At 37.7% G+C, this 24,460-nt stretch overlaps 2 protein-coding genes across 2 annotated transcripts in view; one reads left to right on the forward strand and one right to left on the reverse strand.

Annotated features, from left to right (window-relative positions):
- RB1 (RB transcriptional corepressor 1) overlaps positions 1-24,460 on the forward strand; it is an 81,708-nt gene that overhangs the window by 26,057 nt on the left and 31,191 nt on the right. The window contains exons 12-17 of the mRNA XM_054804086.1: positions 2,644-2,731; positions 3,373-3,489; positions 4,161-4,217; positions 4,307-4,338; positions 4,416-4,492; positions 4,710-4,912. Of these exons, the coding sequence (XP_054660061.1) occupies positions 2,644-2,731; positions 3,373-3,489; positions 4,161-4,217; positions 4,307-4,338; positions 4,416-4,492; positions 4,710-4,912 (574 nt within the window). The remainder of the gene's footprint in view (positions 1-2,643; positions 2,732-3,372; positions 3,490-4,160; positions 4,218-4,306; positions 4,339-4,415; positions 4,493-4,709; positions 4,913-24,460) is intronic.
- Positions 19,562-22,667, reverse strand: LPAR6 (lysophosphatidic acid receptor 6). Its single transcript, XM_054804193.1, is given in 2 exon segments — positions 19,562-21,014; positions 21,017-22,667. Coding segments are annotated over 2 exon segments (939 nt in total). The 5' UTR covers positions 21,894-22,667; the 3' UTR covers positions 19,562-20,952.

Genomic DNA, 24,460 nt, shown 5'->3' on the forward strand with positions numbered 1-24,460 from the left:
TCATTTTTGACAAATATAGATAGCTCTTGACACTTTTCGATTATACTAGAATTAAAGCCCTTGAACACTGTGAAAGGCGCTTCATTACAGTTGACGTGAAAGTCTTACTAAGAAAGTTCCAGTCAAGTTTCTGCATTGCTAAAAATTTGAAATGTGCTAAAGTAACTTTGATCTTGAGAAGAGGTCTAGTGAGATATTTAGATTCTCTCTATCCACAGTTTGGCTTGTCTCTGAGTTTCCCAAAACTGCTGCCATTTAAGACAGTTCAAGTGAAGGCTTATTCACCAGCAGTGGTTTGGGCTGTAGGAACTGTTTTTCAGTTTTTCCCACAGAACTGTCACTAGATGGCAGTAAACCTTTGATCACCAGCATAGAGTGGAAAGTGTATCATCATTAACTTTCCCTGCATTAAGTAGAACACCTTACAGGTTATGTTGAAAACACCATGCTTACTACTTTGAATCTTCTTATAATGTCTTCTTTCTGGACCTTGACACTTAGGATCTGTTCTAAAGCCCCCTGAAATTGGTGAGAATCTAATAATTTTCATCAGTGGATTTGTATCTGGTCATTTATATATAAAGCAGTAGATAAAAAGGGTGTAAGTACTAGTTCAGAGCATAATGAGAATGGATTGTGTGTTTTCATTTTAGGTTTTTTCCACTGTCCTTAGGCTTTTCGTTATCACTAGAAGAGTTTTGGTAGAAGTGATTTTACCAAAACCTTCTAAAAAGCAGATGAAAGAAAAATGCATCTTTGCATTACTACAGTTGTAATGACTGAACATATTTTTCTTTTTTCTCCACTTATTTTCTGAATGATTTGAGCCAAATTGAGGTTAAATGGCACAGAAATTTAAAACAAACAAAAAACCCACCAAAACCCAAAAAACACAATGAAAAATTCAGAAAATAACAGTATCACTGAAAGAATCAAACTGTTTCTTAGATATTAGGAGAGAAATTAATACACTAACCTTTCTAAAAGAATAGAAACTTAATGCTATTGCTTAATACACAAATTGAAATATGTTTTAAAAAAAAAAAAAGCCAGGCTACATTAGTATTTATGGATATACTGGAGATTTTATTAGTTCTGTATGTATGTGTAAATAATAAAGGCAGACAATACATGATAACCCCAAAAGTTGGAAGCATGGGCTGTTTAGATGCTAGCTCATGCACATATCTTCTTGTCCTGTATGACAAGATCATTATTCTTATTTTCCCACCTATAGATATTTCAGTCATCTCCTGGATAATACATGTTATTTCAGAAGGGGCCATGTTCTGTTATCTTAAAATAATGATCTGAAAGTCATGAAAAATGTTTGTCATCAGGATTTCAGTTCTAGAAGAGAAACTGAAAAATGCTTTCTTTGAGACACACACATTCACCCTAACAAGGCATTTAACTTTGTCCTGTGGAATAAACATCAGGATCCTACCCATTTGTCTTCAAAGTATTCTTAATTTTTTAAATTATTGCAGCTTTTCTGAAATACTGCTGATACTTGTGTTAGCTTTAGTAGTTTTCTACATTAAGACATTAGAAATGAATCAATGGATATTACTTGTGGTTTTGAATCTGGTTTTAGCAAGAAAATTCTAGGCATTAGAGATACAAATAGTTTTGATGTCAGTGGGTTTTGGTTTGTTTTCCCCCCCGCACTCTGTACCTGTAAAGTAATGCTAATAAAATTGTGTATGGAGACATACTTCAATACTTCAGTATATCCAAGTTAATAAATTGTTATTCATATTTTTATCTACTTTTCATCTAGACAATAACGAATGTTTGTTCTGCTTTTTAAGAAGATATTGTTTGTATTTCTTAGGAACACTGAAAAGTTTCTTTAAGGTCCACATCCTTTTCCCCCACTCATACTACTTGAAAAGTTAAGAAGATTTTATGTTTAAGATCCTTCTAACCTAGCTATGGATACAGCAGGTAGAACAAGGATTGCAGCAAATTGTAGCCTTTCTATTGGAAATAGGAGGAATTGGAGTTAAAGTAAGAATTTAACAATGTGACTTTTGGGTTCAGATCCAGGGAGGGAGAAGACTTTGTGTTCTCATGCCATTGCCAATAGGAATGTTGACAGCTCTGCCTCTGAAAAATGTATGTTTTTCAAGGCATCAATGTTAAAAAGGCTGTATTTTTTAATGACTGCCATATTTTAATACATCTTACTTATTACACTTGTGAACGGGTGATTTGAAACATAAAAGCTGTTTTCACTCACCAATTTTTTGTCTTGTTTTTGTAGAAAAGCCAAAGGGTTTTTTTGTTAGGGAGTTGCTTGATTTAACTTAATATTTTCACATACAAGGATTGCAATACCACCATTTTATTGTTTTTAAAAGTGCTTGTTAGTGTTTATTACTTAATATATGTTCTTTTGGTTGTTTACTTATGGACTGTAATCACTCTAATAATTAGGTGATTTGATGAATTAAATTATTATTAGAATTCACAATGGTTGACACAGTACAACAGTTTTTCCCAGCAGGTTGTTTGGTAACTGAGTTGAGAACGAAAATCATAAAGTGTTTTTTTGGTTTGTAGAATTGCTGTTCAGCTTCTAGAAACTATCAAGTCAACCTTACTGTTTGTTATGCATTTTATTGTATTTTTTTCCAGAGCTGCAATGAATAACATTCAGCAATTGATTATGATTTTAAACTCAGCAACTGATAAACCATCAGATACTCTCATCATGTATTTCAACGTAAGTGACTAGAAGGAAGATTTGTGAAAGATTGGTGGAATTATCACTCAACTAAAATGTACACATGTAGAACTGACACACATGTTTTGGGAACTCCTTTATTAACAACCATTTTTGAAGAAGTACATTTTAATTGGGATGGTTTAACTGTAATCATTTTAGAAAGCACTTCTATCTAACTGATGTGTACTGGAACCTTATAAGTTCTTAAATCTTTCTGTTACTGCACTAAATATTCAGGTTTATTTATGTGTGTATCAGATGGAAAAAGAAGGGGATATAAAAGGGAGATGGAAAGAAGGAGGATGTACTCACAGAGGATCTCTTGTGTCCACATTGAGGAACTTAAACATATTTCTAACTTTAAAGACATTAATGTTGATGATGGTACTACTCACATGTTAGTTGGATTAGTTGCAGCTATTTGCATGTGAGATGGGAAGTAGTTACTGGAAATTGCGGAAACATACAACAATTCTGTCTTTTTTTAAATACTCCACTTTCATTTATGCTGATGAGCTGATTGAGAGATGTTACAAAGTGAAGCAGGACTAATGTGATCAAATCATTAAAATGTTTTTAAAGTAAAATGTCCTTGCCTTTCCTTTCCTTCCCCTGCCCTCCTTCCTGTACTTTATTAGAATTGCACAGTTAACCCTAAGGATAGTATCCTGAAAAGAGTGGAAAGTCTTGAACACATCTTCAAAAAGAAATTTGCTGAAGCAGTTGGACAGGGATGTGCTGAAATTGGCTCACAGGTAAGCAGCATCTTGCTTGAGCGTTACTCATTTGAACTCTGTTGGAGCTACCTAATGTGAGGGCTGACTTACTGACTGTCCTCCTTCAGTGCAAAAAGTAACAATATTGTTTTTGACTTGAGGAATGGACATGTATTTTTTTCCTAAAGCTCTGTAAAGATAATATTCAACAAATTATTCTTAATATAAAAGTAATTCGGTGGAAATATGTTGGAAATACTTTAATGAAGAATGGGAAAATTGCTGGGTAAAACATATTTAGTGAAACGTATTTGCATTAAGTTCACTTAGCCTAAAACTGCGCAAGGTGACTCACTTCCTTATAAAATCAGTAGGCGAGCTGTTCTTTCAACAAGGATTTTGGAAAACAAATCCGACCAATTTTGTACTCAACGGTCTTGTGTCTGTCAGCACTGGTTTTTATCCTGTTAGCTGTGAATCGACATAAACACTTGATTAATCAGTCTTCGTGTGGTTTAGATAGTCACAAACCTTAGTAAGCTTTGAGGCCTCTCCAGTGCTATTGGCAAATGGAGCTGGGGGTAATGATTTCTTTAGAGTGGCTCTTCCAAAACAATGGAAATGTTATGAATTGTTAAAACATGAGAGTCTGCCTGTTGTAGTCTGTTAAAACTTCTTGTAATATTCTTGAATTTCTTCTTTTTTAACAGAGATATAAGCTTGGAGTACGTCTATATTACAGAGTAATGGAGTCTATGCTAAAGTCGGTAAGTTTAGTACTGGTAGCTTAGTTGCTGGCATTGCATTTATGAATACTAAGAATATACACACGTTTGGCTTGATTTATATATTTCAGGAGGAAGAGCGCCTCTCAGTGCAGAATTTTAGGTATGTGTCCCTACCTTGTTATTGAAGTCTGCTATTTTAGTGTTAGGATGAGTATTAATAACTTACTTTCTCCATAGCAAACTTCTGAATGATAACGTCTTCCACACATCTCTTCTGGCTTGTGCTATTGAGGTTGTCATGGCTACGTATGGCAGTAAGTTGAATCTGAAGTGCTAAATAGCATTATTATATATTGATAATTATTGTCATTTGTTCTAATACATAAAGTACAGTAAATAGCAAAAAAACCCCAAAAAAGTGCTCACAGAAATTTCTGAACTAGCAATGATTCAGTAAATACAAAAAAGGAAAAAATGTCAGAAATGAGAGGATGTGGTACTCTTGATAATATTAGTTCATCTTCCCTGCAGGAAGCGCTTCACAAAGTGATGGTACCAGTGCTGAAACAGACTTGTCTTTCCCATGGATTCTCAATGTATTTGACTTAAAAGCTTTTGACTTCTACAAGGTGATTGAAAGCTTCATTAAAGCGGAGCCAAGCCTAACAAGGGAAATGATAAAGCATCTGGAACGCTGTGAACATCGAATTATGGAGTCTCTTGCTTGGCAATCTGTAAGTAATGTTTTAAAGTAATATTTGTCCATGTATAACATGCATATCTAGAAAAAGGAAATCACAGTCAACTCTGTAAAATAAGTTGTGGTCTTGCTGAGATTTACTTCTAGCAAAATAAATTACAAGTGCAAAACAAGATTAGTTTTGACATGTCTTCAGGTTTTGAAAAAAGGGTATATCAGGGGAAGAAGTCGACATAGCTCTGTTGATTTATGTGATTGTAAGCCAACATCATCTTAACTAGTCTGGCATGAATCTTAAGGGTAATACCCTTAAATGGTGCCAAAGACAAGGCAATAAATTCTATGCTTTTATTTGTAAGTTAATTTTTATCCAGTTGCTATTCCCACTTGGCAATAGGGCCTTAGTTCTGTGCATCTCATGTGCTTGTTAATAGTACTTAAAATATTGATTTGCATTGTCCTTTGCGCTTCAGTCACTTTGGTATTTTTGACTGCCATTAAAATAAAATGCTGGGAGGTTAGGCTGGTTTTTTTTTAGGCTGGATCTCAGTAAATCAAACATTGTTTCTTTATATTGTGTGTTACTTATAAACCAAAAATATGCTATTAATGCCACCAAACAGGAGACTATAAAGACTGCTAATTTTGACCAGAGATATAAAGCGACTGTTTAAGAACCCATCCCATATCTTACAGTTCTGGGAAGTTTAAAGAACACATTATGCCATAGATGATGGGATAGTTTAATCGTGAAGCAAGTTTTCTTGTCAGGGTAACCTGCATTTGGTTTGTGTATGACTTCAGAGTGAGAAGTGAACAATTTTCTAGTACTGGTGATACTTCACCAGGCTGTGGAGTTGTACTCTTGGATTTGAGGGACATCGTTGTGCCTGAGCAGCAAGAGCCCCATCTGCATTCAGGTTTCTAGCTTAGGAGAAGTGTGCTGGCCTCAGGGGTGTATGGAAGCGATTGCCACGCTTCAGACTGAGTCTGGTGGACCTCCTAGTGCCAACCAGTCTTCGCCACTTGATTTCAAGTCAATGGGCATGTGTCAGGCAGCTCCTTGAATATGCCGTCTTATGAAGGTGACCTTTCCATTGGGGGAACCAAGACTTGTGTATTCAGCTCCACGCTCGTCACCACAACACTGGATGTGCCCCAGGATTTTTGATGCAATGCTTGAGCTGTTGTACCAGAGCATATTTTTTTGCCCTCTGTAATGCTTTTGCATGTTTGTTTGGTGTCTTGGGAAATGGCTATGGCTTTTCCGTTGCTGTATGAATTTGTGGGTTTGCTATTCTTTGAGTAACACTGCCTGAAAGCCCTTGAGGCAGAGAGCATTTTACCAGAGCGTACAGAAACAGGAAAAATGAGGCAGTATTTCAAGAGGCAGGCAGTACTTTAAGAACCTTGCAGGTGTACAAAAAGTGCTTCTTTGAGAATTGTAACATTCAGAGGACAAAAGGCAGAGGTACGGGTAGCCAAGTTTGACACTCTACAAGCAAAAAGTGGCTCCTGCTGCCTTCTGCAAATCAGTTTGAAGTCAGCTTACTGATCAGCAATAGGCCATATCTACCAATTTCTACCCAGTAATTCAAGCATGGCATGCAGATAATCTGATTTGGACTTGGGACTTTCAGACTAAAGAATCCAAAGCATTGTGTTTTCAAAAAATTACAGGTGTAGTTGCAGGCGTTTGTGAAACAAATTGCAACGTCAACAAGCAGCACGGGATTATTTCAGGTTTTCTGAGTGCTCTGTTTGAATGTATTTTAATGTACTGAATCCATCTTCTTGAGTTTCCAGAGATGTATGTTTGGTACTGTTTTGGGGTGGCTTATTTAGCTGATTTGAATGTTAATAGAATAGAGCAGCTCAGTACGAAGGGGCCTACGATGATCATTGAGTGCCAGGAGGAGATGTGGAGTGGAGCACAGTGGAGGGGATAAAAAGAAATGTGCAGTGCACGTATCCAAGGGCCCTTCTGCTTCATCGACCTGTGCGTCATGTCTCACCTGGACAGTGTGCAGTTGGAGGTTGATCACTAGAGGGCACGGCCAGGTTCCCTCAAAAGCTGAGGCAGCCAGCTACGGGCAGTTGGAGTCAGTGTGCAGGCACCCTGTGGTTCCCCACTGGCCTCCATTGCCTCTTCCAGCTGCCCATAAGGGAAAAATCTGCGAGTTGTAAGGAGCAGACTGTGTTGTGGTGGCAAAACATTTCCTGTGTTAAAATGTGTTGCTGAGTCTCTGGGTCACTGCAGTGAAGGACCCGAGGCCTGTACATTGTAAGGCTGCAGGTAGAAATGTAAAGCTGTGAGTCCTCTAGGGCAGAAAATCCACCCAGGCCTCATATCTAAATACTGACTGGTTTAGTCTGAAATATATAGTGTATTAGCAACAGGAGAAAATGCTTCTGTGGCTGACTGGCAAGGCTGTTCAGGTCAGGTCTCCCAGAAAGATTCATCTAGTGAACAAAGCGTGTAATGGTGTATAAGACTTACAAAGTGTCTGCTTAATTAGCAGACAAGAAAGAGTAGGTAATTGGAAAAGTATAGTTCATACCAGTAAGTATCTCTTGTCTCCAAACACTACGAAGGAGGAGAGAAAAGCCAGATGACTATTGATTAGTTTATAAAGAGTATCTCACCATAAGTGATTGCTTTGTGTTAATTTTTAAACAAATGACCTGATAATCCAAAGAGATGGAATCTCAAGAAGATTCAAGTTTCCTAATGTGGTAAGAGAATGTTGGGTGGTTTTTTGGTACTGTTTTTTTAATGTTAAAATGAAGAAGAATTAAGAAAAGCATGGAATGAGTAAATGACCAAGCTAGAATTTTTTTGCATAAGCTTAGGAATAGAAACATTTGTAATACCTTTATTTACAAATATTTCCATAATCCAGCTCTGATTCCCCCAGTAATTTGCCATATATTTTTGCTTAGTTCTTACCTTCCCCCATAGGCAGTACATTTCATTACAAGGCTTGTCTGTTCTTTGGAAAGTCAAATCTGTATTTATCTAGTCTTTCCTTATTCTCCTGACTGCTTTAGGAAGCAGGACTTCAGTATGAGATTTAAAGCAATTGAATACAGAATAGCTTGAATTTATTGTAGTTTTACTTGTCACAGAGCTTTTGTGAGGAAAAAAGCCTTGCATAATTTCTCTGAAGAAAAAAATCTTAAGTGCATCTGACCTTTATCTGACTTTGCAAGCTCTATCGAATGAATGTGAAGGATTCTGTTTCTTACTGGTATTTGAAGATTATATATCACTCCTTTGCTAGACATTGTGAATATGGTTATTGCTTTTGGATAGCTAGCTGATTTAGTCATCTGTGCTTTAGGAAGGAGAAAAAACTTTTCTAGGTCATCCTTTCTTTTAACAACAACAAAAAGAAGCATAGACAGACAAAATAAAGGGTGGAAAAAAAGTTGATTTCTTCTCAATAATTCTTAATTTTGAAAAGGGGCAAGTGTCCATACTGACTAAATCATGTGGAAAATACTTCCTTTTCCTTAAATCTTTATTGAACTCTGAAGGAAGAAGCCCACTCAAATATTATCTACCACTGAGGTTATGATGCTTCCAGGTGCAGATTGTGTGGAGGTCAGTTAGAATATGGTAATAATGCTGCATAACTTTTATTGGCAAAATAGAAATATACCGTACAATACTCTTTCTTTACTGTAGAGTATTTGTGCTTCTCACTGCAGTATTTTGGACACACTTTTAATTTTGTAACTTTAAATAAAGGGAACTGAAATTACTTTAGGCTCAAAAATAAAGGTGCCTGTAATTAATTTGATTAATTTTTATCATATTTATTAAATATGATTTAAAGCCTGGCATAGTTAAAATCCGTTCCCTCCGAAATGGGGATAGCTTGTTACCTACCAGCCTGGGAGTTCATGCTCAGCCTTTTTCATAATTCTGTCAAATTGATCTCTCTTGCGGCCAGTCAAAAAAGAAATTGTTTTGAATATCTCAGATTAAGGCTGTGTGAACAAATTCCAGAATCTCTGAATTTCCCTTAGAGGAAGCTCTGTCAGCTGCCGTGTCACATGTTTGACTCAAGTGTCACTGCTCGCTACAGTGCGTTAGGAAGAAGCAGGGAAGAACAGGTTTTCAGTGCAAGTAAATCGAATACAAAGTCTGTTAATTTTCATGATCAATTTTAAGGGCAAAACATCTATAATATCTGAAATGCATTTGTTCCTGGGAACAGCATGATTTGGGTTTTGGAGTTTTTTTCTTCTTTTTTTTTTCCTGTGTCATTCAAGAGAGTAAACACCTATGGAGTATCCATCTTTGTTATCTGTATCTGCATAGCAATCTGGTTGTATTTCCCTGCCTTTCAGCTTGCACTCTGTTTGTAAGCTGTGAACGGGGAGGAGCAAGCAAGGTATTGGATTTCTTTCATACTGCTGCTTAGAGAACGTGCTTCCTGCAAATGCCTTTTCACGTGCACAGTAGGTGAAGAGTGGTGTGTACACGTTCTAAATCATCACATTTGGCATACTTTAAAATAGTTTGGGCCATGCTACAAAATACTTTTTCTGCAAGCCAGCCTTTAGTGGGCCAGAGATGATGTGTAAAGCCCTTCTGCTCTGTCAAGCTTCAGCTGCCCAGTACTGAGGTAGTGACAGGATCTTGTTCTTCTGCACTGGAGTAGCAGATCAACCGCAACCTTGTCCAGAGAGAAGGTAATCCATGCCAGCCCAGTAAGGCAAGTTAGAGAAAGAAGCATGGCCACACTTTCCTGGTTAGCTCTACAGATAGTAAATGTTCTGTTGTTAACTTGTGAATTCATCCGCACCAGCACTAGGAGTCCAAGGGATATTCCTGGTAAGACTGCAGTTTTAAAAGGTTACGTGGTAGCTTTTGCTGTTAACTGGGATGAAAGGCAGCTGCATTGCCTTTTACAACCCCACAACAGCCCAGAACAGAATGGGAGGGTGCAGTGTGGCAGGCTAAAGGGGAGTTCATTGCAGTCTGATTTCGTCTGCTAGCTTCAACTGTGAGGGACAAACATGTTGAACCAAAGCGGTGCATTGCACTGCAGCTGTTGACACTGTTGCCTTCTTTGGCTGTACTGCTCTTTAACACTTGCTATCCTAATTGGTGTTTGTATTTCTCAAAGGAAGAAGGAACACCAATATTGATAGGTGTTGCCATTTAGAGTTGTAATGTGGTTTGGAGTTTTAATGACTGATGCAAGATAAAGATGGCTCTACAAGGCTACTTCTCTTAATGGTTAAAATATGATCAGAAGTAGGAAAGTGTGCTTTGCTTTATTTATAACTTCTTCCATGTAGCATTGCCTAAACTGTGCTCCATAATGCTTCTCCTTTCAGCTCCTTCTCTGTGGTTTCTATTGTCAATTAAACATTTGCAATGAAGTCTACAGTACTTTTTTATCATGTGATGTTGATTTAACAAAAGTCTGTGTTTGCAGTAAGTATTTGACAACTAACTATGTAGTTAATGTTTATACTCAGATACCTCATCCCACACCAAAGACTTGTGTTGGTTTTAAATTATGCAGCTCATTGGGGCAGAAATGCCTTCCTGAGGAAAACTATGTATTCCCAAAGAATATATTTTATTGCATTAATATGACAAACTCACTGAGCTGGAATAACAGCAGACCTACTTTGATCGTGTAGTAAGAAGAAATATATTAAATAGGTATGTTTAAGATTTGCTTAAAAAGTTTTAGAGAAATCCAGGTCAGGGTAAAGCCGTAAGAAGTTACAGGTAAGCCAAACACTCCTTAGTACTTTGGTATAGCACAAGCTTAACTATGCAGCCTGCTAGTCTTTGATTGTACAAGGACACAGTTTTGCTGGAGCTCACAGTACTTGAGTGCTTAATGCTTGTTTTCTTGGATGCAGTGTACAATTTCAAATTAGTTTTCTGTGCTCCTTGTAAGGAGTAATTGAGCATCTAGGAATGGGAGTTGGTATATTTTCTTGTGACATGTATCCTTCTTGGTAGTGTTTTCTATTAGGTTTATGTCTGAAGTCCTACACCTCTTCTGGAGGTAGGTGTCTACATGCGGTTTGAAGTCTTCTCTTTGATTTTCAACATCTTAAGTCATTCCTTTCAAAACTGGAAGAAGTAGGAATGGTCATACTGTCAATATCTTATACAATAGATTACTGGATAAATTGTTTACTGTTATATTAGAAGAATGACTCTAAAACCTTGTTGATAGGCAGCCAAGTCAGGCCAGGCAGCAAGAACTGGATATTGGGACTGCATCTGCACTACTGGCCTCAAAGGGACGATAGTTCAGGATTGAGTATTGCCCCACAGCCATCAGTGGTGTTTCGTCAGTAACATGTTCCCTGGCATGTTTTGGCATTCATCAGCACTCCTCTGGACAATGTCTAGGCAAGATTTGGGGCATGGTGCAGCTCAGGGACTATTTTCAGCTGCTGGTATGGGTTAGAAGTGGAGGAAGTTTAGCTGTGTGGGTGCAAGCTGTGTTTTGCCACTTGCGCTCAAGGCCTTAGGACAGGCCATGGCTCGTTGTGTTACCAACTACAGACATAGTCGTGGGTTCAACCACATGAGTGACTTCAGTGCTGTCAGATGACTCACGCGTTTCCTTACTGTCTCCAGGAGTTGTACATGTTTCTGCACGGCAGCCGGTTTCGCTTAAAAATCTAGTGTATGTCAGATGTACTCCTTTCGTGCCTACTAAATTTTGCCTGTCCTTAGATATAGGAATACCTAATTTGTGAATAAGGAACAGCCTTAGGCACAAAAAAATCCTCAGCTTACCCAGAACGACAACATTTGCAAGCATGCTCACTGGCAGGATATGAACCATCTAGGGAACTTCACTGGTGTAAAGATAGGCACCTTGGTTACTGCAGGCATCAGATTGCTTTTGCAGACATCACCCATCTCCTGTGATCTTCTGGATTTTAGGCAACCTAGTATCCTGTCTCAGCATGGAGGTTGCTATGGACAGTGATTTCTAATATGGAATTTTCTATGGTTTTTCTTACAGGGGGAAAAAGTGTGCTAAGGGTCACCAGCTATGCCATTTCACATGCTTGCCATGCTCCTTTCAAAAAAAGTTATGTTAGGAGGGTGCAGCTTTAACCTTAAAGAAGGAACTGAGAATTGATTTGAGGTTTTCTGCCTGTGCATACTAAATATATTTCTGCTTGCATCATGAGTGTGTTCCAGAAGTGTGCGTGATGAGAAAGAGGCCACTGCCACCACTGCAGCTTGGTGTGATAGTGCTAAAGGGTCATACTGTTTCTGCTGTGTGTGCTTATTTTTTTTTTTTTTTTTAAGGTCATGAATTAGCTCTGACACTTCAGTTGTTACAACTGTGGCTGGAAAGCTGCTTATGATTTTGCCTTTTTCATACAAGGCACATTCTTAGAAGTCTTTTTGGGTATTTGTGAATATACCATATAGTATCATATAAATACATATATATGTTTATATGCTTTTTTTGTTTGAGCATATATATACATGCACACAGACACACACTTTTTAATAAATGCATAAATAAAATATGCAAGAGGGTTTATCCCATGCCTTTCTAGAACTCCTGAAGTGTTTCCTTTTATAGAAATCATGCTGTGCTTTTTGACACTTGAAACTTTTATCTGCCTTAACAGCTGAAGGCAAATTGAAAAACCAGGAAGAATACAGAATGATAGTCTTCACTGTCTGCGCCATTGCTTTGAAAATCTTCCCTGCCACTCCCATTTATCGTGAAGATGACTCAATCTGTTATTCATGCTTGGGTGTTACCATCTGAGCAAATCCTCTAGGCTACTGGAAGAGAAACCAGAACACTTAAAGCTGAGGTCCTCTGTTTCCTCCTTTTGTCTGTGTTGGCAATGCGTTCACTACTTGGTAGGCATTCGTTAAGTGTACAAAACACTCGTTAAAGTTGTAAGATATTGGTTACGTTAGGACAGTATTAATGGATCGATCTGTTGCAGGTATATATGAAGTCAGCCCAACCCTTAAGATGCTATTTTGATTCAAGTACAAACTTGACCAAAGGGATTACCTAAGACACAGCAGCTATGCGGAGTTCTCATTCAGTGAAATTTGGATGCCATTCTCGATAAAGGATTTAAGTTTTTCTCTACTTCGTCTATTGCTTTAACATACAGAGTTTCTCTTATTAGGGGGATGTGAGTCCTACATTGTTAGACTTCTGTAACTTTGGTATTTAGTTTCCCTCTATAATTGAGACAGAGCTGCACTTGTAGAAAGCAATTCATTCTGTTTATCTTAACCAGGTATTTTACAATGGGATTATTCACTTTCTGAAGGTACGTCTCAATATCTCAGTGACAAACTAGATGTATAATGCTTGTCTGTTAAGGTTAGTAGATGTGAATCATATGCTTAATATTAGTTTTCATAACTGCATTTCCCCCTTCCTTTCAGCATTAAGGGGACATTAGCGAGAGGTATAGTTATTTAATTATGCCTAGTTTTGCTTTAGGTGGCTACTTGTGCTATATATCTCACCTATAGTCACTGTTGTGGTTTCTGTCCATGCGGAGGTCATGTACTATTGCCAGTGTGTCTACAGAAGCAGAGGATGCGTCATGACCTCTCCGGCTATAAATTTACAACTGTAATAGGGAGCTGGGTTTTATAGCCTGTGCTCATCTTATGGCTGTGTTGGTGCAGTGTGAAGATATCTTGCCTGTGTCTACGCTGGTCCTAAGTACAGTGTTAGCAACAGAAATAAGACTTGGTTAACATGATACACTTTTTCTTAGTCCTTTTTTCCTTAAGGTTGCCCTGATTATTACTAACATTTTAACAAAAAATAGTTAAACAGTTTTCTGGGAATGCTTGCTTTTCAAATTTATTTTTTAATAGTGTCCCAGGTTTATAGTGTTCCAGTCATACCACGGCTGTAGGATTTTCATTTTAATCCTACTCCGTTTCTAGATAGTTTGAACTTCAGCTTTTCATCATGCAACGTTGTAATATCTGCATTGCAAATACTTTGTAGGAATGTTTAAAGGTTGCCCATGAGGAAAAAGTATTTTGGAATTCAGGGAGATATACTTGCAGTTCTTTAATCTTGTAAAATCTTGCTGAATTGGGGCAAATTTGATGTGGCTGTCTCCTTAAATACAAAAGTAAATAATGGTTGGGTTAAATTCTGTGGCCACGTCCTTGCTGCTTCTTCCTTGGATGGGATTCTGCTCTCTAAATTTCTGGTTTTGTAAATCTTCGTAGTTAAACAAAACTGATGAAATGGGTAGAAGGAAGTTTTGTTTTGTTTGGGCTTCTTTTTTTTGTCTTATTTTATCTGAGCCATAGTCCCGAATAACTGTCATAAGCTTTTATTGCTCTTTCTATCCTTATTGCTGTGTTATTTGAGCCATTCCATAGTTAACTAATTAGCTTCTGTTAGGAAGCAAAGTAGGTGCCAAACAAACATTCTAAATCGGAGGGTTTTTTCCAGCTATATGCTCAATTTTCAAGCTCTTAAGGGGATAACAGTATCTTGTCAAACTCAAACTGCCAAATTATGTGTCATTGGAAGTGAGTTTTTGTGTCTCTGCTGCATTTTCTTTAAGTTGTTGCATGCATAAATGCATGGGGTTTGTAATTTTTTTTTTTTTGGTAGGCCAAATAAGTGCTTTTGTACCTGCTTTTCTATTGTATAGATGTCTGGTATTTCAGTTATGTTTGTATCACTGAGCGTATGTCTTACACTAACTTTCCAGTAATAAGCTCTTCGTTTGTGTTGGGTTTGCTTGTCAGAACGGGATAGGCGCAGGCTGGCAAGTGCCTGTGGTACAGCTCGGTGCTGTGCCACTGCTGTCTGGACCTGTGCGCATGGTGTGCTCCTGAACCCCTGAGCAGAGACTTGAGCTTACCCACTTAGACTGTACCTAGACTAAACTTGGCTTGGGTAAGAACAGAGCTCGTGCTTGGCATGCCCTGTCTGTGCTTAATGCACCTTCCAGCAGCTCAGAGGAACTCACAGATCTTATCTGGACAGAAATAGCTGCTGGTTTTCTTTTTTTATTTTTTTTTGCACTTACCACCCACAGAAGCATGTGAAACACAATGTGAGCATGCAGGATATGTGGTAAAGTTTCTTTCACACATAAAAAATGTTAAATAACTCAAGTAAACAAGTAGATCAAGAGTTTTTAGATTTGGTTTCATTAATGAAAGATATTTTTGTTAGGGCTGAAAAGGCAGATATTTTGATACTTGCTTCACCATCTGTATTCTCAGGTTTTTGCCATGTTTTGCTATATACCTAACAAATTTCTCCATTAAGAAATATCTGCAGTGCTGTGGGTACTTTTTTCATTACTTCATAAAAGCATCAAAATTTTATTGTAGATGCTTCCAACTTTAGTCAAGTGCAGTTCCTGATGCTGTGATGAATGGTAATTTTTTTTGTAATCCAGTATCATTCCTTAGTGACTTCACACTGAAGTGTCTTCAGTTTTTATTACATTAATGGTTGCTTTTAGAAAGTGCTTACCAGGACAAACTCCCAAAAATTAGTAGATCTAATGTTGCATAATTTTACAGGAGGGTGAAGACTTGCAACTGATGTGCACAATTGACTTCCTTTCATAAAGCAGCAATTTTTGTAGAATTCATCTGAAAAGCAGAAGAGTTAACCACAGTTGTTTTCATATGAGATAGACTTAATATTATTCCCAAGATAATGGCATTAATTTTTTCTGTTACTAGCATTGTTATTTAAGAATTTTCTTTCCTTTAAGGCAGCAACTCACTGTTTAAAAAACTTGGGGTTTAGGGCAGATCTTGAAGCTATGTGTGTGGAAAAGTGTTCTTTTATCTCTTCATAAAAGATAGGAATTTCTTGTTAGAGCCTTCCTTTGTCATTGCTTGTGGTTTCATTCTCATATTTAAATTGAAGAAAACTGATCCCTTAGTGCAGGGCAGCTTTTAGTTTTAAGTAGAGTGGACAGACTGCTTGTTAAATAGAAAAAATAATTTTAAATTCTCAGTTCTGGATTTTTTTTTTTTTTTTTTAGTTTTCCAACAAAATGGTAGATTTTACAGAAGACCAGATGATGTGTGCAGGATTCTTTTTTGTTTAATTTTGTGATAAGTTCAGTTTTATTTTCTGGGCTTACTTTATAAGCAGTTATATAACAGGAACTGGATGGGGGGGAGGTGGTAAATGTGAAGGACTACAGATTGCTTCATTGTCAAAGCAGAATTAGAGGACTAGAACAAACTTTTCCATCCAGCTTCTTGCAGAAATATTAGACTGTGCACATGTGGCTTTCTGAAATTGCTTTCATCGTAAATGAGCTCTACTGAGTACGTTCCAAACATGTGCTAATTCAGTGATTGTTAGTTGTATTTGTACAATTTTTTTCAGCACTCTGATAATTGGCTAACACACGCAGCCCAGGCATTTACAGCTTCTAGATTTAGAATCATTCTGATCTATGTTTCGCCTTAGCTGTTGAATTACATCCGCTTTCATTTTGTCAGTAATGCTCAAATGCCAGTAACCCTGAGGTATAATAGTCTAGTAAAAAAGGGAACTATTCAGGATTTACAGGTCTGCCCAGGTGCAGGAACCTTACAATATTACATTTACTGCTGGAAAAGTATGAACAAATTGCTTTTCATTGATAAAACTCCTAGGAAATAACTCTGAAGAATAAATAATGCTAGAGGATACTATGCTCAAGTGGGATTTTCAAAATTATCACAGTGAACCTCACTGGGTTCACTATAGATTTAGCTATTTATGTAATTCTGAAAAATCTCATCTTTGGCGATGATGCTGAATTTACATATTTGAAATTACATATGAAAATCACTTTCTTATTTGCAAGAGACAATGGAAGACTGTATAATCAGGAGTGATATGGAAAGGCTGAATGGCAATCAAGTGTTCCTTGCCTCTTACAAAAGAAATAAGGAGGCAGTAATGAAACTAGTGGATTTGAAACAAAAGGAGGTTCTTTTTTGATTTGATTTGTTTTGTTCCCCCTCTACACACACACAATATGAACTTTTTACTGCAGAATACGGTGGATGTTAAAAAGATCATAGAATCATAGGCTGGTTTGGGTTGATCAAAAGATCATCTAGTTCCAACCCCCCTGCCATGGGCAGGGACACCCTCCACTAGACCACTTTGCCCAAAGCCCCATCCAGCCTGGCCTTGAACACCCCCAGGGAGGGGGCATCCACAGCTTCTCTGGGCAACCTGTTCTAGTGAGATTACACAAGTTCAAAGGGAGATAGGACAAGCTCACAGAAGAAAAAAATTTCATTATCCTGAGATACAACTGATGAAGCGGGACAGCACTTGAATGATAGAAATCCTCGTATGCCTCTGCTACTGTTATCTTCTTCCCCAGGCATACAGCCTTGGCCACTGCTGAGGCAGGATTGTAGATTAGCTGAATGTTTGGGCTCTGACCCAGTACGGCCATTCATATCTTCTACCTGATCTCACTGGCTCTTTTTCAATCTTTGCATTTCTATGACTGAGGTTACTTTCTTAGGAGAAATAAAAGTTTGGAGGTTGATTCCAGTTAAGGATTTGTTACCTGCCTGAAGTATCATTTATGGGTTATTTTTAAGCACTTTTAGATTAAAAATATAAAGACATATTTGAATTGGTATTGGTATTCTTTAAACGTCAAAGATGTATATACTGAGTGAAACAAATTTTGACTTGCGTTCTGTTCCTGAGAAAGCCAGAAATTAAAATTTCAAGCTCAATATAAAAAGTATAAAATGGGAAATCTTTTGCTTTTAAAGTAATGGTGTGTTGAGGTAAATCAGAGTTGTTGATAGAAAGTCTGTTTGTTTTTCCTTGTCTTTTGAAACTGCTGGTTAATTATCTAGTTATCAATAGCTGCCTACCTTGGTTTAGATCAAAAAAATTCTTGGAATCAACTAAATTTTCAGTGCTTTTATTTTTGTGGTAAGTGTGCAGTATCTGCACTCCGTAGATAAAGAAACCAGACTACAGAGAACAAATTTGTAAGTTTTGATCCTAAAACTGAACTCCAACCCCCTCCTGCATAGGCGTATGAGTAAAAATAATGTACTTTTAGGAAGTACTGGATGCAACACATTCAGATGTTCAGGAGCTCTGACAATATAAACCTTTTTTATTCAAGATGGCTAGGCATGACTTAGGACCGTAACTCCTCATCTAGATTTAAATTTTGGCATAAGCCTTTACTGGAGAGACAGAAGAGTTGGTATCAAAGGCAGGAGGAGCAGAGGAAAGGAGTGCGGCTGTTCAGGAATGTACCAATGAAAACATTGCTCCATCCACAGCTCTCCAGGATAATCTTGTTGCAGAACCAGAAAAGGTGGAGAAAACCTTGTCCAGTCCTGAATAGCTGGTAGTTTGGTTTTGTATCAGCTTGTTGTGGGAGGTACAGGTTCACTCCCCCTCTTCTGAATCAGTCTAATCAGGAATTTCTCAAGTAATGGTTAGATTCTCAAAATTACAGGTGTTGCTTTTTTGACTCTGTTCTTTTGTTTTGTTTTTGGTTTTCCCTGTGGAAAGAGTGAAGTATGTTTAATAATACAAAATAGAAAGCTTCCTCAAACAGTTTCAAGATAACAAGCTGTTAACTGGTCAGAAAGCTATTGTACTGCGTTGTGTTACGCTGTGGCAAAAAGCAGAAGCTGCCGCTTTGGAGAGTGAGCGCAAGGCAGAAAGAGCTACTCTTTGTGCTTCCCCAAGCTCTTTGAGCTAATACGCCAAGGAAAGTCTGGTTTAAATGGGAGTACCCATACACGTGGCTTTATCTGCTTGTTCTGCTTTTAAGTCCTTGATTTTTTTTTTAATTCTTTTTTTCTGCAGTTTCATAATCTCAGAAAGAGCAGCTTCTCTTTACCAGGGCAAGGCTCAGGCGTGCTCGCTGCTGTAATGCAGAGCTGTTGCTGAACAAGTCGTCACTCAACCAAGTAACAGCTTTGCCAAGCTCGGGGAGAGTAGTAGCCTAGAAACATAGCCCAGCAGTGACATTAAGGGCTTTAGACTCAAAGTCTTTGGAGGGAGTCTAATATTAAACAGGCTCTTTAGAGAAAGATGCATTGAGATGTTAGAGATGCGTATCTGGCTTTTGAACTTTGGCTTTGTCAGTGACATATGGAAAACATACAGAATTTCTACTTATGCTGGGGGTTTCCTCTGTTTTTTTCTGAAGCTGAATATGAATCAGAAGAGTTTAGGATTCCCAACTAAGATAACTGCCTATTTTCAGATATTATGCAGACGTTTATATCTCTGCTATCTTTGTCGCTTACACTCATACTATTTGAATTTTCCTTTCATAAGTTGCATGGATAAAGATTTAAAATGCTGTTAAACTTCAGATTCAATCAGCATTAGTTTTTAGCGGTCTCTGAGTAACTCACTTTTCCAGTGGTAGTAGGCAACGTACAGTAGATTTATAACAATTAAGCACAAACTTTGCAAAGGGAAGTCAATCAGGTAACATATCATACACTCTGACAGCTCAATATGTGTTTTCTCCAACATTGAGTCACACTTCCATATACCCTAAAGTCAAAATGCCTCAGTGTTGTATCTGTGTTGCAACTGACTGCCCTAAATCTGAAGTGCAAACTCACTGTTCTTATTGACTCCATTGTTTTTGGGGAGGAAAAACCAACACTTAGTACTTACTTTTACCTTTAAAATATTTATTTAATTTTTACAGCCATGTTAAATTAATTTTGAGGAAAATGTACACAATGTTCTAATAGCTGGGAAACATACATAGCAGGATGTTGTAAAGCACTCTTGTCTATATATTCCTGTCTGTAACAGTAATATATGTAGATTTGTCCTTTTATGTGGCTTTGACTTTTCAAAGTGTCTCAGTTAATTTTGCCAGCACATAACCCCAAGTAATTTACTTTTATACTTTATAAAGTTTGCCAGAAAATAATACTTGAAATTTTAAATGCTTATGTTAAAAATATTTCTAGGACACAAAGACTGAGAGGAAGTTTCACTCCAAAAATTACTGTCTTGAATTTTTTTTATGGGACATCAAATAATTTCCTAGAAGAAATATTTGGGTTGGTGCACATGTTGATTTCTAGTTAGCAAAGGTCATGTTTTTCTAAGAAACTACTACTTTGAGATTGAGTTACCTTATTTGGAGGATGTTATTTTGCTCAAAAGCCGTGTTGAGTTGAAGAACTTCTCACAAAAGAGTTTAATAAAGTGGTACTATACCTAAAGCACTAACTTCAGTCATCAGAGGTTATTTTGTTATAATTACACAGACATCTGAGACAGAGGTGAGAAGAAAAACCAGTTTGTCTGAGTTGTTTCCAGATGCCCTAAACTACCAGAAGATTTAATTTCTTTATGGGGACCAGGCCTGTGGAGAGAGCATCTATTTTATCAGATAAACCTGGGAGAAACAAAGTCCTTGTAGCCCATTGATCGAAGCCTCCTATGAACGTAATGGTCCCTAATAAAGAAGGTGCAGGAGAAAGGTGGAAGATAGAGAAGAGGGAACTCCGGAACTCTATCACAGTAGCTGAAGCGATGTGATCAATATGGTGCTGTTTTCCTCCACAACTGGATCCTGCAGTGTTAACCAGGTAGTTTCATCCCTGTCCTCAGTAACTTGGAAACCTATATCATTATAAAAAAAATGACCAATTGTTTTAACTTCAGAAAAACAAAAAAACACCTATGTTTTCATTTAGTTTTGACTTGACAGTCTTTGGACTTTGGTTAACTTAATCTGAAACCAAAAGTTTGTTGCTAACATGCAACCTGTCAGAACAGACAGTGGAAGTAAATTCTTAAAATACTTTTTCTGTATACTATTATGCTTAACACTTTTACAGTCTTATCATAAACTTTACTGATGTGAAGGAAGTGTAACATTTACATATCAGAATATATTTCCACAGCTGAAGAAATGTGCAGGCTTCTAATTCCAGTTTAGTCCTAGTAGTCTTTTAATACAGTTTATATTGTAGAGTCACTGTCAAATATTTTCATTTTTATGGTCTGAAGGCTGTGTTGAATGAAGTTTTCTGAAACTGGCCTTTCAGAGAATCTGGTGTCCCGTAGTCTTGTGGACCGGTTCTTTTTTATCGAATTTTGAATTGTATCCGATGTAAAGTAATAGACTATAGGGTCAAAACAGCAGTTCGAAACTGCGATGCACAGAGTAACAGGGTACATAGTCCTGACTGCAGTTACCACTGAGCAATTAATCCAGGTCTGTGTTCTCATAAGAGAGTAAAGTATTAAGGTAATGTTATAAGGCACAAAGCAGAAGCAGAATATCACCAAATGGACAAAAATCATTTTGAGTACCTTTTTCTTGCTTAATTTATTCCGACTTAATGTAATCGGTTTATTCAAAGTCCGTAAGACCATAGTGGAGCAGGTCACGTTCAAGATGAGTGGAATAAAAAACCCAACTGTTTCAATGAAGATAACAATCCGGGATAGGTAGGTTTTCCATGTGTCCTCCGAAAAGTTTTCAAAACATGTTCTTTCTGCCGTATTATTACGGAGGTTTGTAGACTGGAAAAAGCTTGCTGGTGTGCTGCCTGCTAACACGGTTATCCATACTGCAACGCAGACAATTTTTGCGTTCCTTTTGGTTCGGAGAGTCTTAGATCGAAAAGGGTGTACTATAGCTAAAAAGCGATCTACGCTTATGCAAGTCAGAAATAAAATGCTGCCATACATATTTGTATAAAAGAGGGTGACAGAAATCTTGCAAAGAATGTCTCCAAATGGCCAGTTTCTCGCTACAAAGTAATAAATCCTGAAGGGTAATGTAAACACAAAAAGCAGATCTGATATTGCTAAGTTAAGCATGTAAGTCGTGGTCTCATTTCGCACTTTTAAAGTACAAGTAAAAATGTAGATAGCAACACAGTTGGCTATGAGGCCAAGAACAAACACCATACTAAAGATACACCCATATAAAGTATATTTAAAGGAGTCCTCAGTGGAACAATTAGAGCTTACCATTATAATGGTATATTTAAAATTCCTGTGATTTGGAGGTTTTTCTGGTATTTGTATTGGAACTTTTTTTAAATTCCAGAAGAACTTGCAGATGTATTTGAACTGTGTGCTTTGGGAAGTTTGCACTGTAAAGCTTCAGAGAAGAACCACAAGCTATGTAGCAGGGGAGTACATCTCCAGCAGTAATCACCGGGAGGTCACTCTTCTCTTCCAAGTGCTATTTGTAATCACATCGCAAGTCCTTGAAAGTCAAAAAACCATGTCATTTGTGGCAGATGCGGTCATCCCAAAGCTTGCTTAGTTCCATTTTCCCCCTCGATTCAATGAAGCTGTCGTAGAACTTTCTGCCTTATTCTTGGCCGCAGATCATGATGGCAAAGTCTTGTCCATCCAAAGTTACAGGGAACGTATGCTTTTGAAAATGATTTCCTGGATGCCGCGAAGTGTCGGCACTTGCATTTCTCCCTCAGCCTTCTTTCTGTAAAACGAGCTTTTCGGCTCCTCAGAACGTTTGCTTCCTCGCTCGCCCCACGGGGCGGGAAGCAAGCTGCTTGCAAGGGCAGAAACAAAATTCCAGAGCGTGTTTGTTCCTGCAAAGCACAGCCCTCCTCTCGCCAGCCCGGCTCCTTCTGGAGAGGAGAGAAAAGAACTCAGGCAATTTGTAGCATGACATCACAGGAAGAAGAGGTTGGACTTGCTGAAGAAAGGTTTCAATTCAGTTTGTTTGCCTTCCCCTAATCTGATAATGTGTCTGCTGGGACTGTACCTCGCAGGCGTGCAAATGGTCACCAGCAGACTGCTGCAGCTGCAGCCTCTTGTTAACTCTTTCCCTACTCCCTGGAAGGTTCTTTTTCAGTGTTGCTGGAGTCCAAAAGTTTCATCATGAAATCTTTTCAGTGTTCGAGTAACTCTCATGCCTTAAAATTTCTGTTTTTCTTTGGAGGTGGTAGTAGTAATTGTGGGATTTTATATTTTATGTAAGACTGAACTAATGTTACATTTTTGATAAATGTCTTTGTGATAGATAACACGTTAATCACTAGAAATAAGCTGAGTAGTTCTGTTTTGATTCCCTCATACACCAGTACAAGCCTCAGGAGGGACAAAGTAACACTAATAGGTAATTAAATAATTTCACTAAATAATGACTAAGAGAGAGACATAAAGATTCTGAACATGTGAGTTGCTCTTGGCTATTCCCAGGACTGAGATGTGTTGCAGTGGGAGGAGAAATTTTTAACTTGTTTCATACTAGAAGGCATATCCCAAGCTCAATTTCTAATCAGGAAGATGTTTCTTTTTACCAAAAAATATGCTGCTTTTTTTTTTTAATTTAGTGGTACAAAAAGCATTTTCTTCAATATGTAAGCACAGAATTAATATACCAAAATAAATACTGTGCTATGCATTTGTTTCTGATAATTTAATGGGGGCCAGTTATCACACATGCACACAATATTCCCATTAGTCACTGATTAATGAAATGAAAACATGTTGTAACTAATTAAATTAAGTAAATATAAAAAAGACAGCTCTTATTGCCTTTAGGGGCACATATGAGATAAATCTCAGTTTAGACAGACTCATTTATTTAACAGCAGCTTGGATAAACTCATTTCTGGCATCAACAGCAGTCTATTTCTGAGAATAACTATCTCTTCATATCTGGCTGGGTGGCATGGTTCTTTTGAACTAGATTTTAATCAGTTGTACCTAAGCAAGGCCCTGGGCATAAACTTTCTAGTCTGCTGTAAAGGAGAATAAATAATAGCACTTCACAGACTTTTGGCATAGTTTCTTAATGTAAGGTATATCAGACAAGATTCAGAAACATGCAAAAATGGGTCTTGCTTCTTTTATTTCGTTTTTTCTTGATAAGTTTCTTCTGTGAAACTCTTTCACCTTGATTTTGAGGTAAAATCAAGCAGTTTCACTTCAATAGGCTATAACCACAAGAAACCTTTTTGACTATTTTTGAGATTCATACTTAACCGTGAAGCCTAACATTTTTTCCACTTCTAAGTCAGCAAGAAATGAAAATGTGAGCTTGGCAGAGTCTCTTGTGTGTCTAACTTAACTTGTACCTTAGCATAAAGTTGCCTTAACTGGCTTTCCTCATAAAAGGAGTTGTCACAGTGCTTAAATTTTGTTTTTGTTCCCGGCAGCCTTGCATGGTGAAAGGGTAGTTTTCCTGCAAGAGTCCGTGAGTTTCTGCATCAGACCTTGGGAGCTCTGAGCTGCTTTCCTGCTCTGGCTTTGTTTGCACAGGAAAAACTGTGTGGGGCAAGTTCAGTTACTGGAATGAAAATCCCTCAAGTACAGAAATTAGATGTCACATGTCAAAACCTCAAGCAATATTTCATGTTTAGAGAGGAAATGAATGGAAATGAGTAGGTCTCTCGTATTCATCAGTACTTAATTTTCCACACCACTGTGAAGGTGTGAGTGCACAGACAAAGAGCGGGCATGTCTGACCAGAGGCACCGTCCGTTTTACCACGGTAAATGTGTTTCAGAGCAATCATGAAGGTGCATCCTCAGCCTTCAGTTCATCCACGGGCGCTACTCAGA

Source organism: Grus americana, chromosome 1 (assembly GCF_028858705.1).
Source record: "Grus americana isolate bGruAme1 chromosome 1, bGruAme1.mat, whole genome shotgun sequence".
Classification (NCBI taxonomy): domain Eukaryota; kingdom Metazoa; phylum Chordata; class Aves; order Gruiformes; family Gruidae; genus Grus; species Grus americana.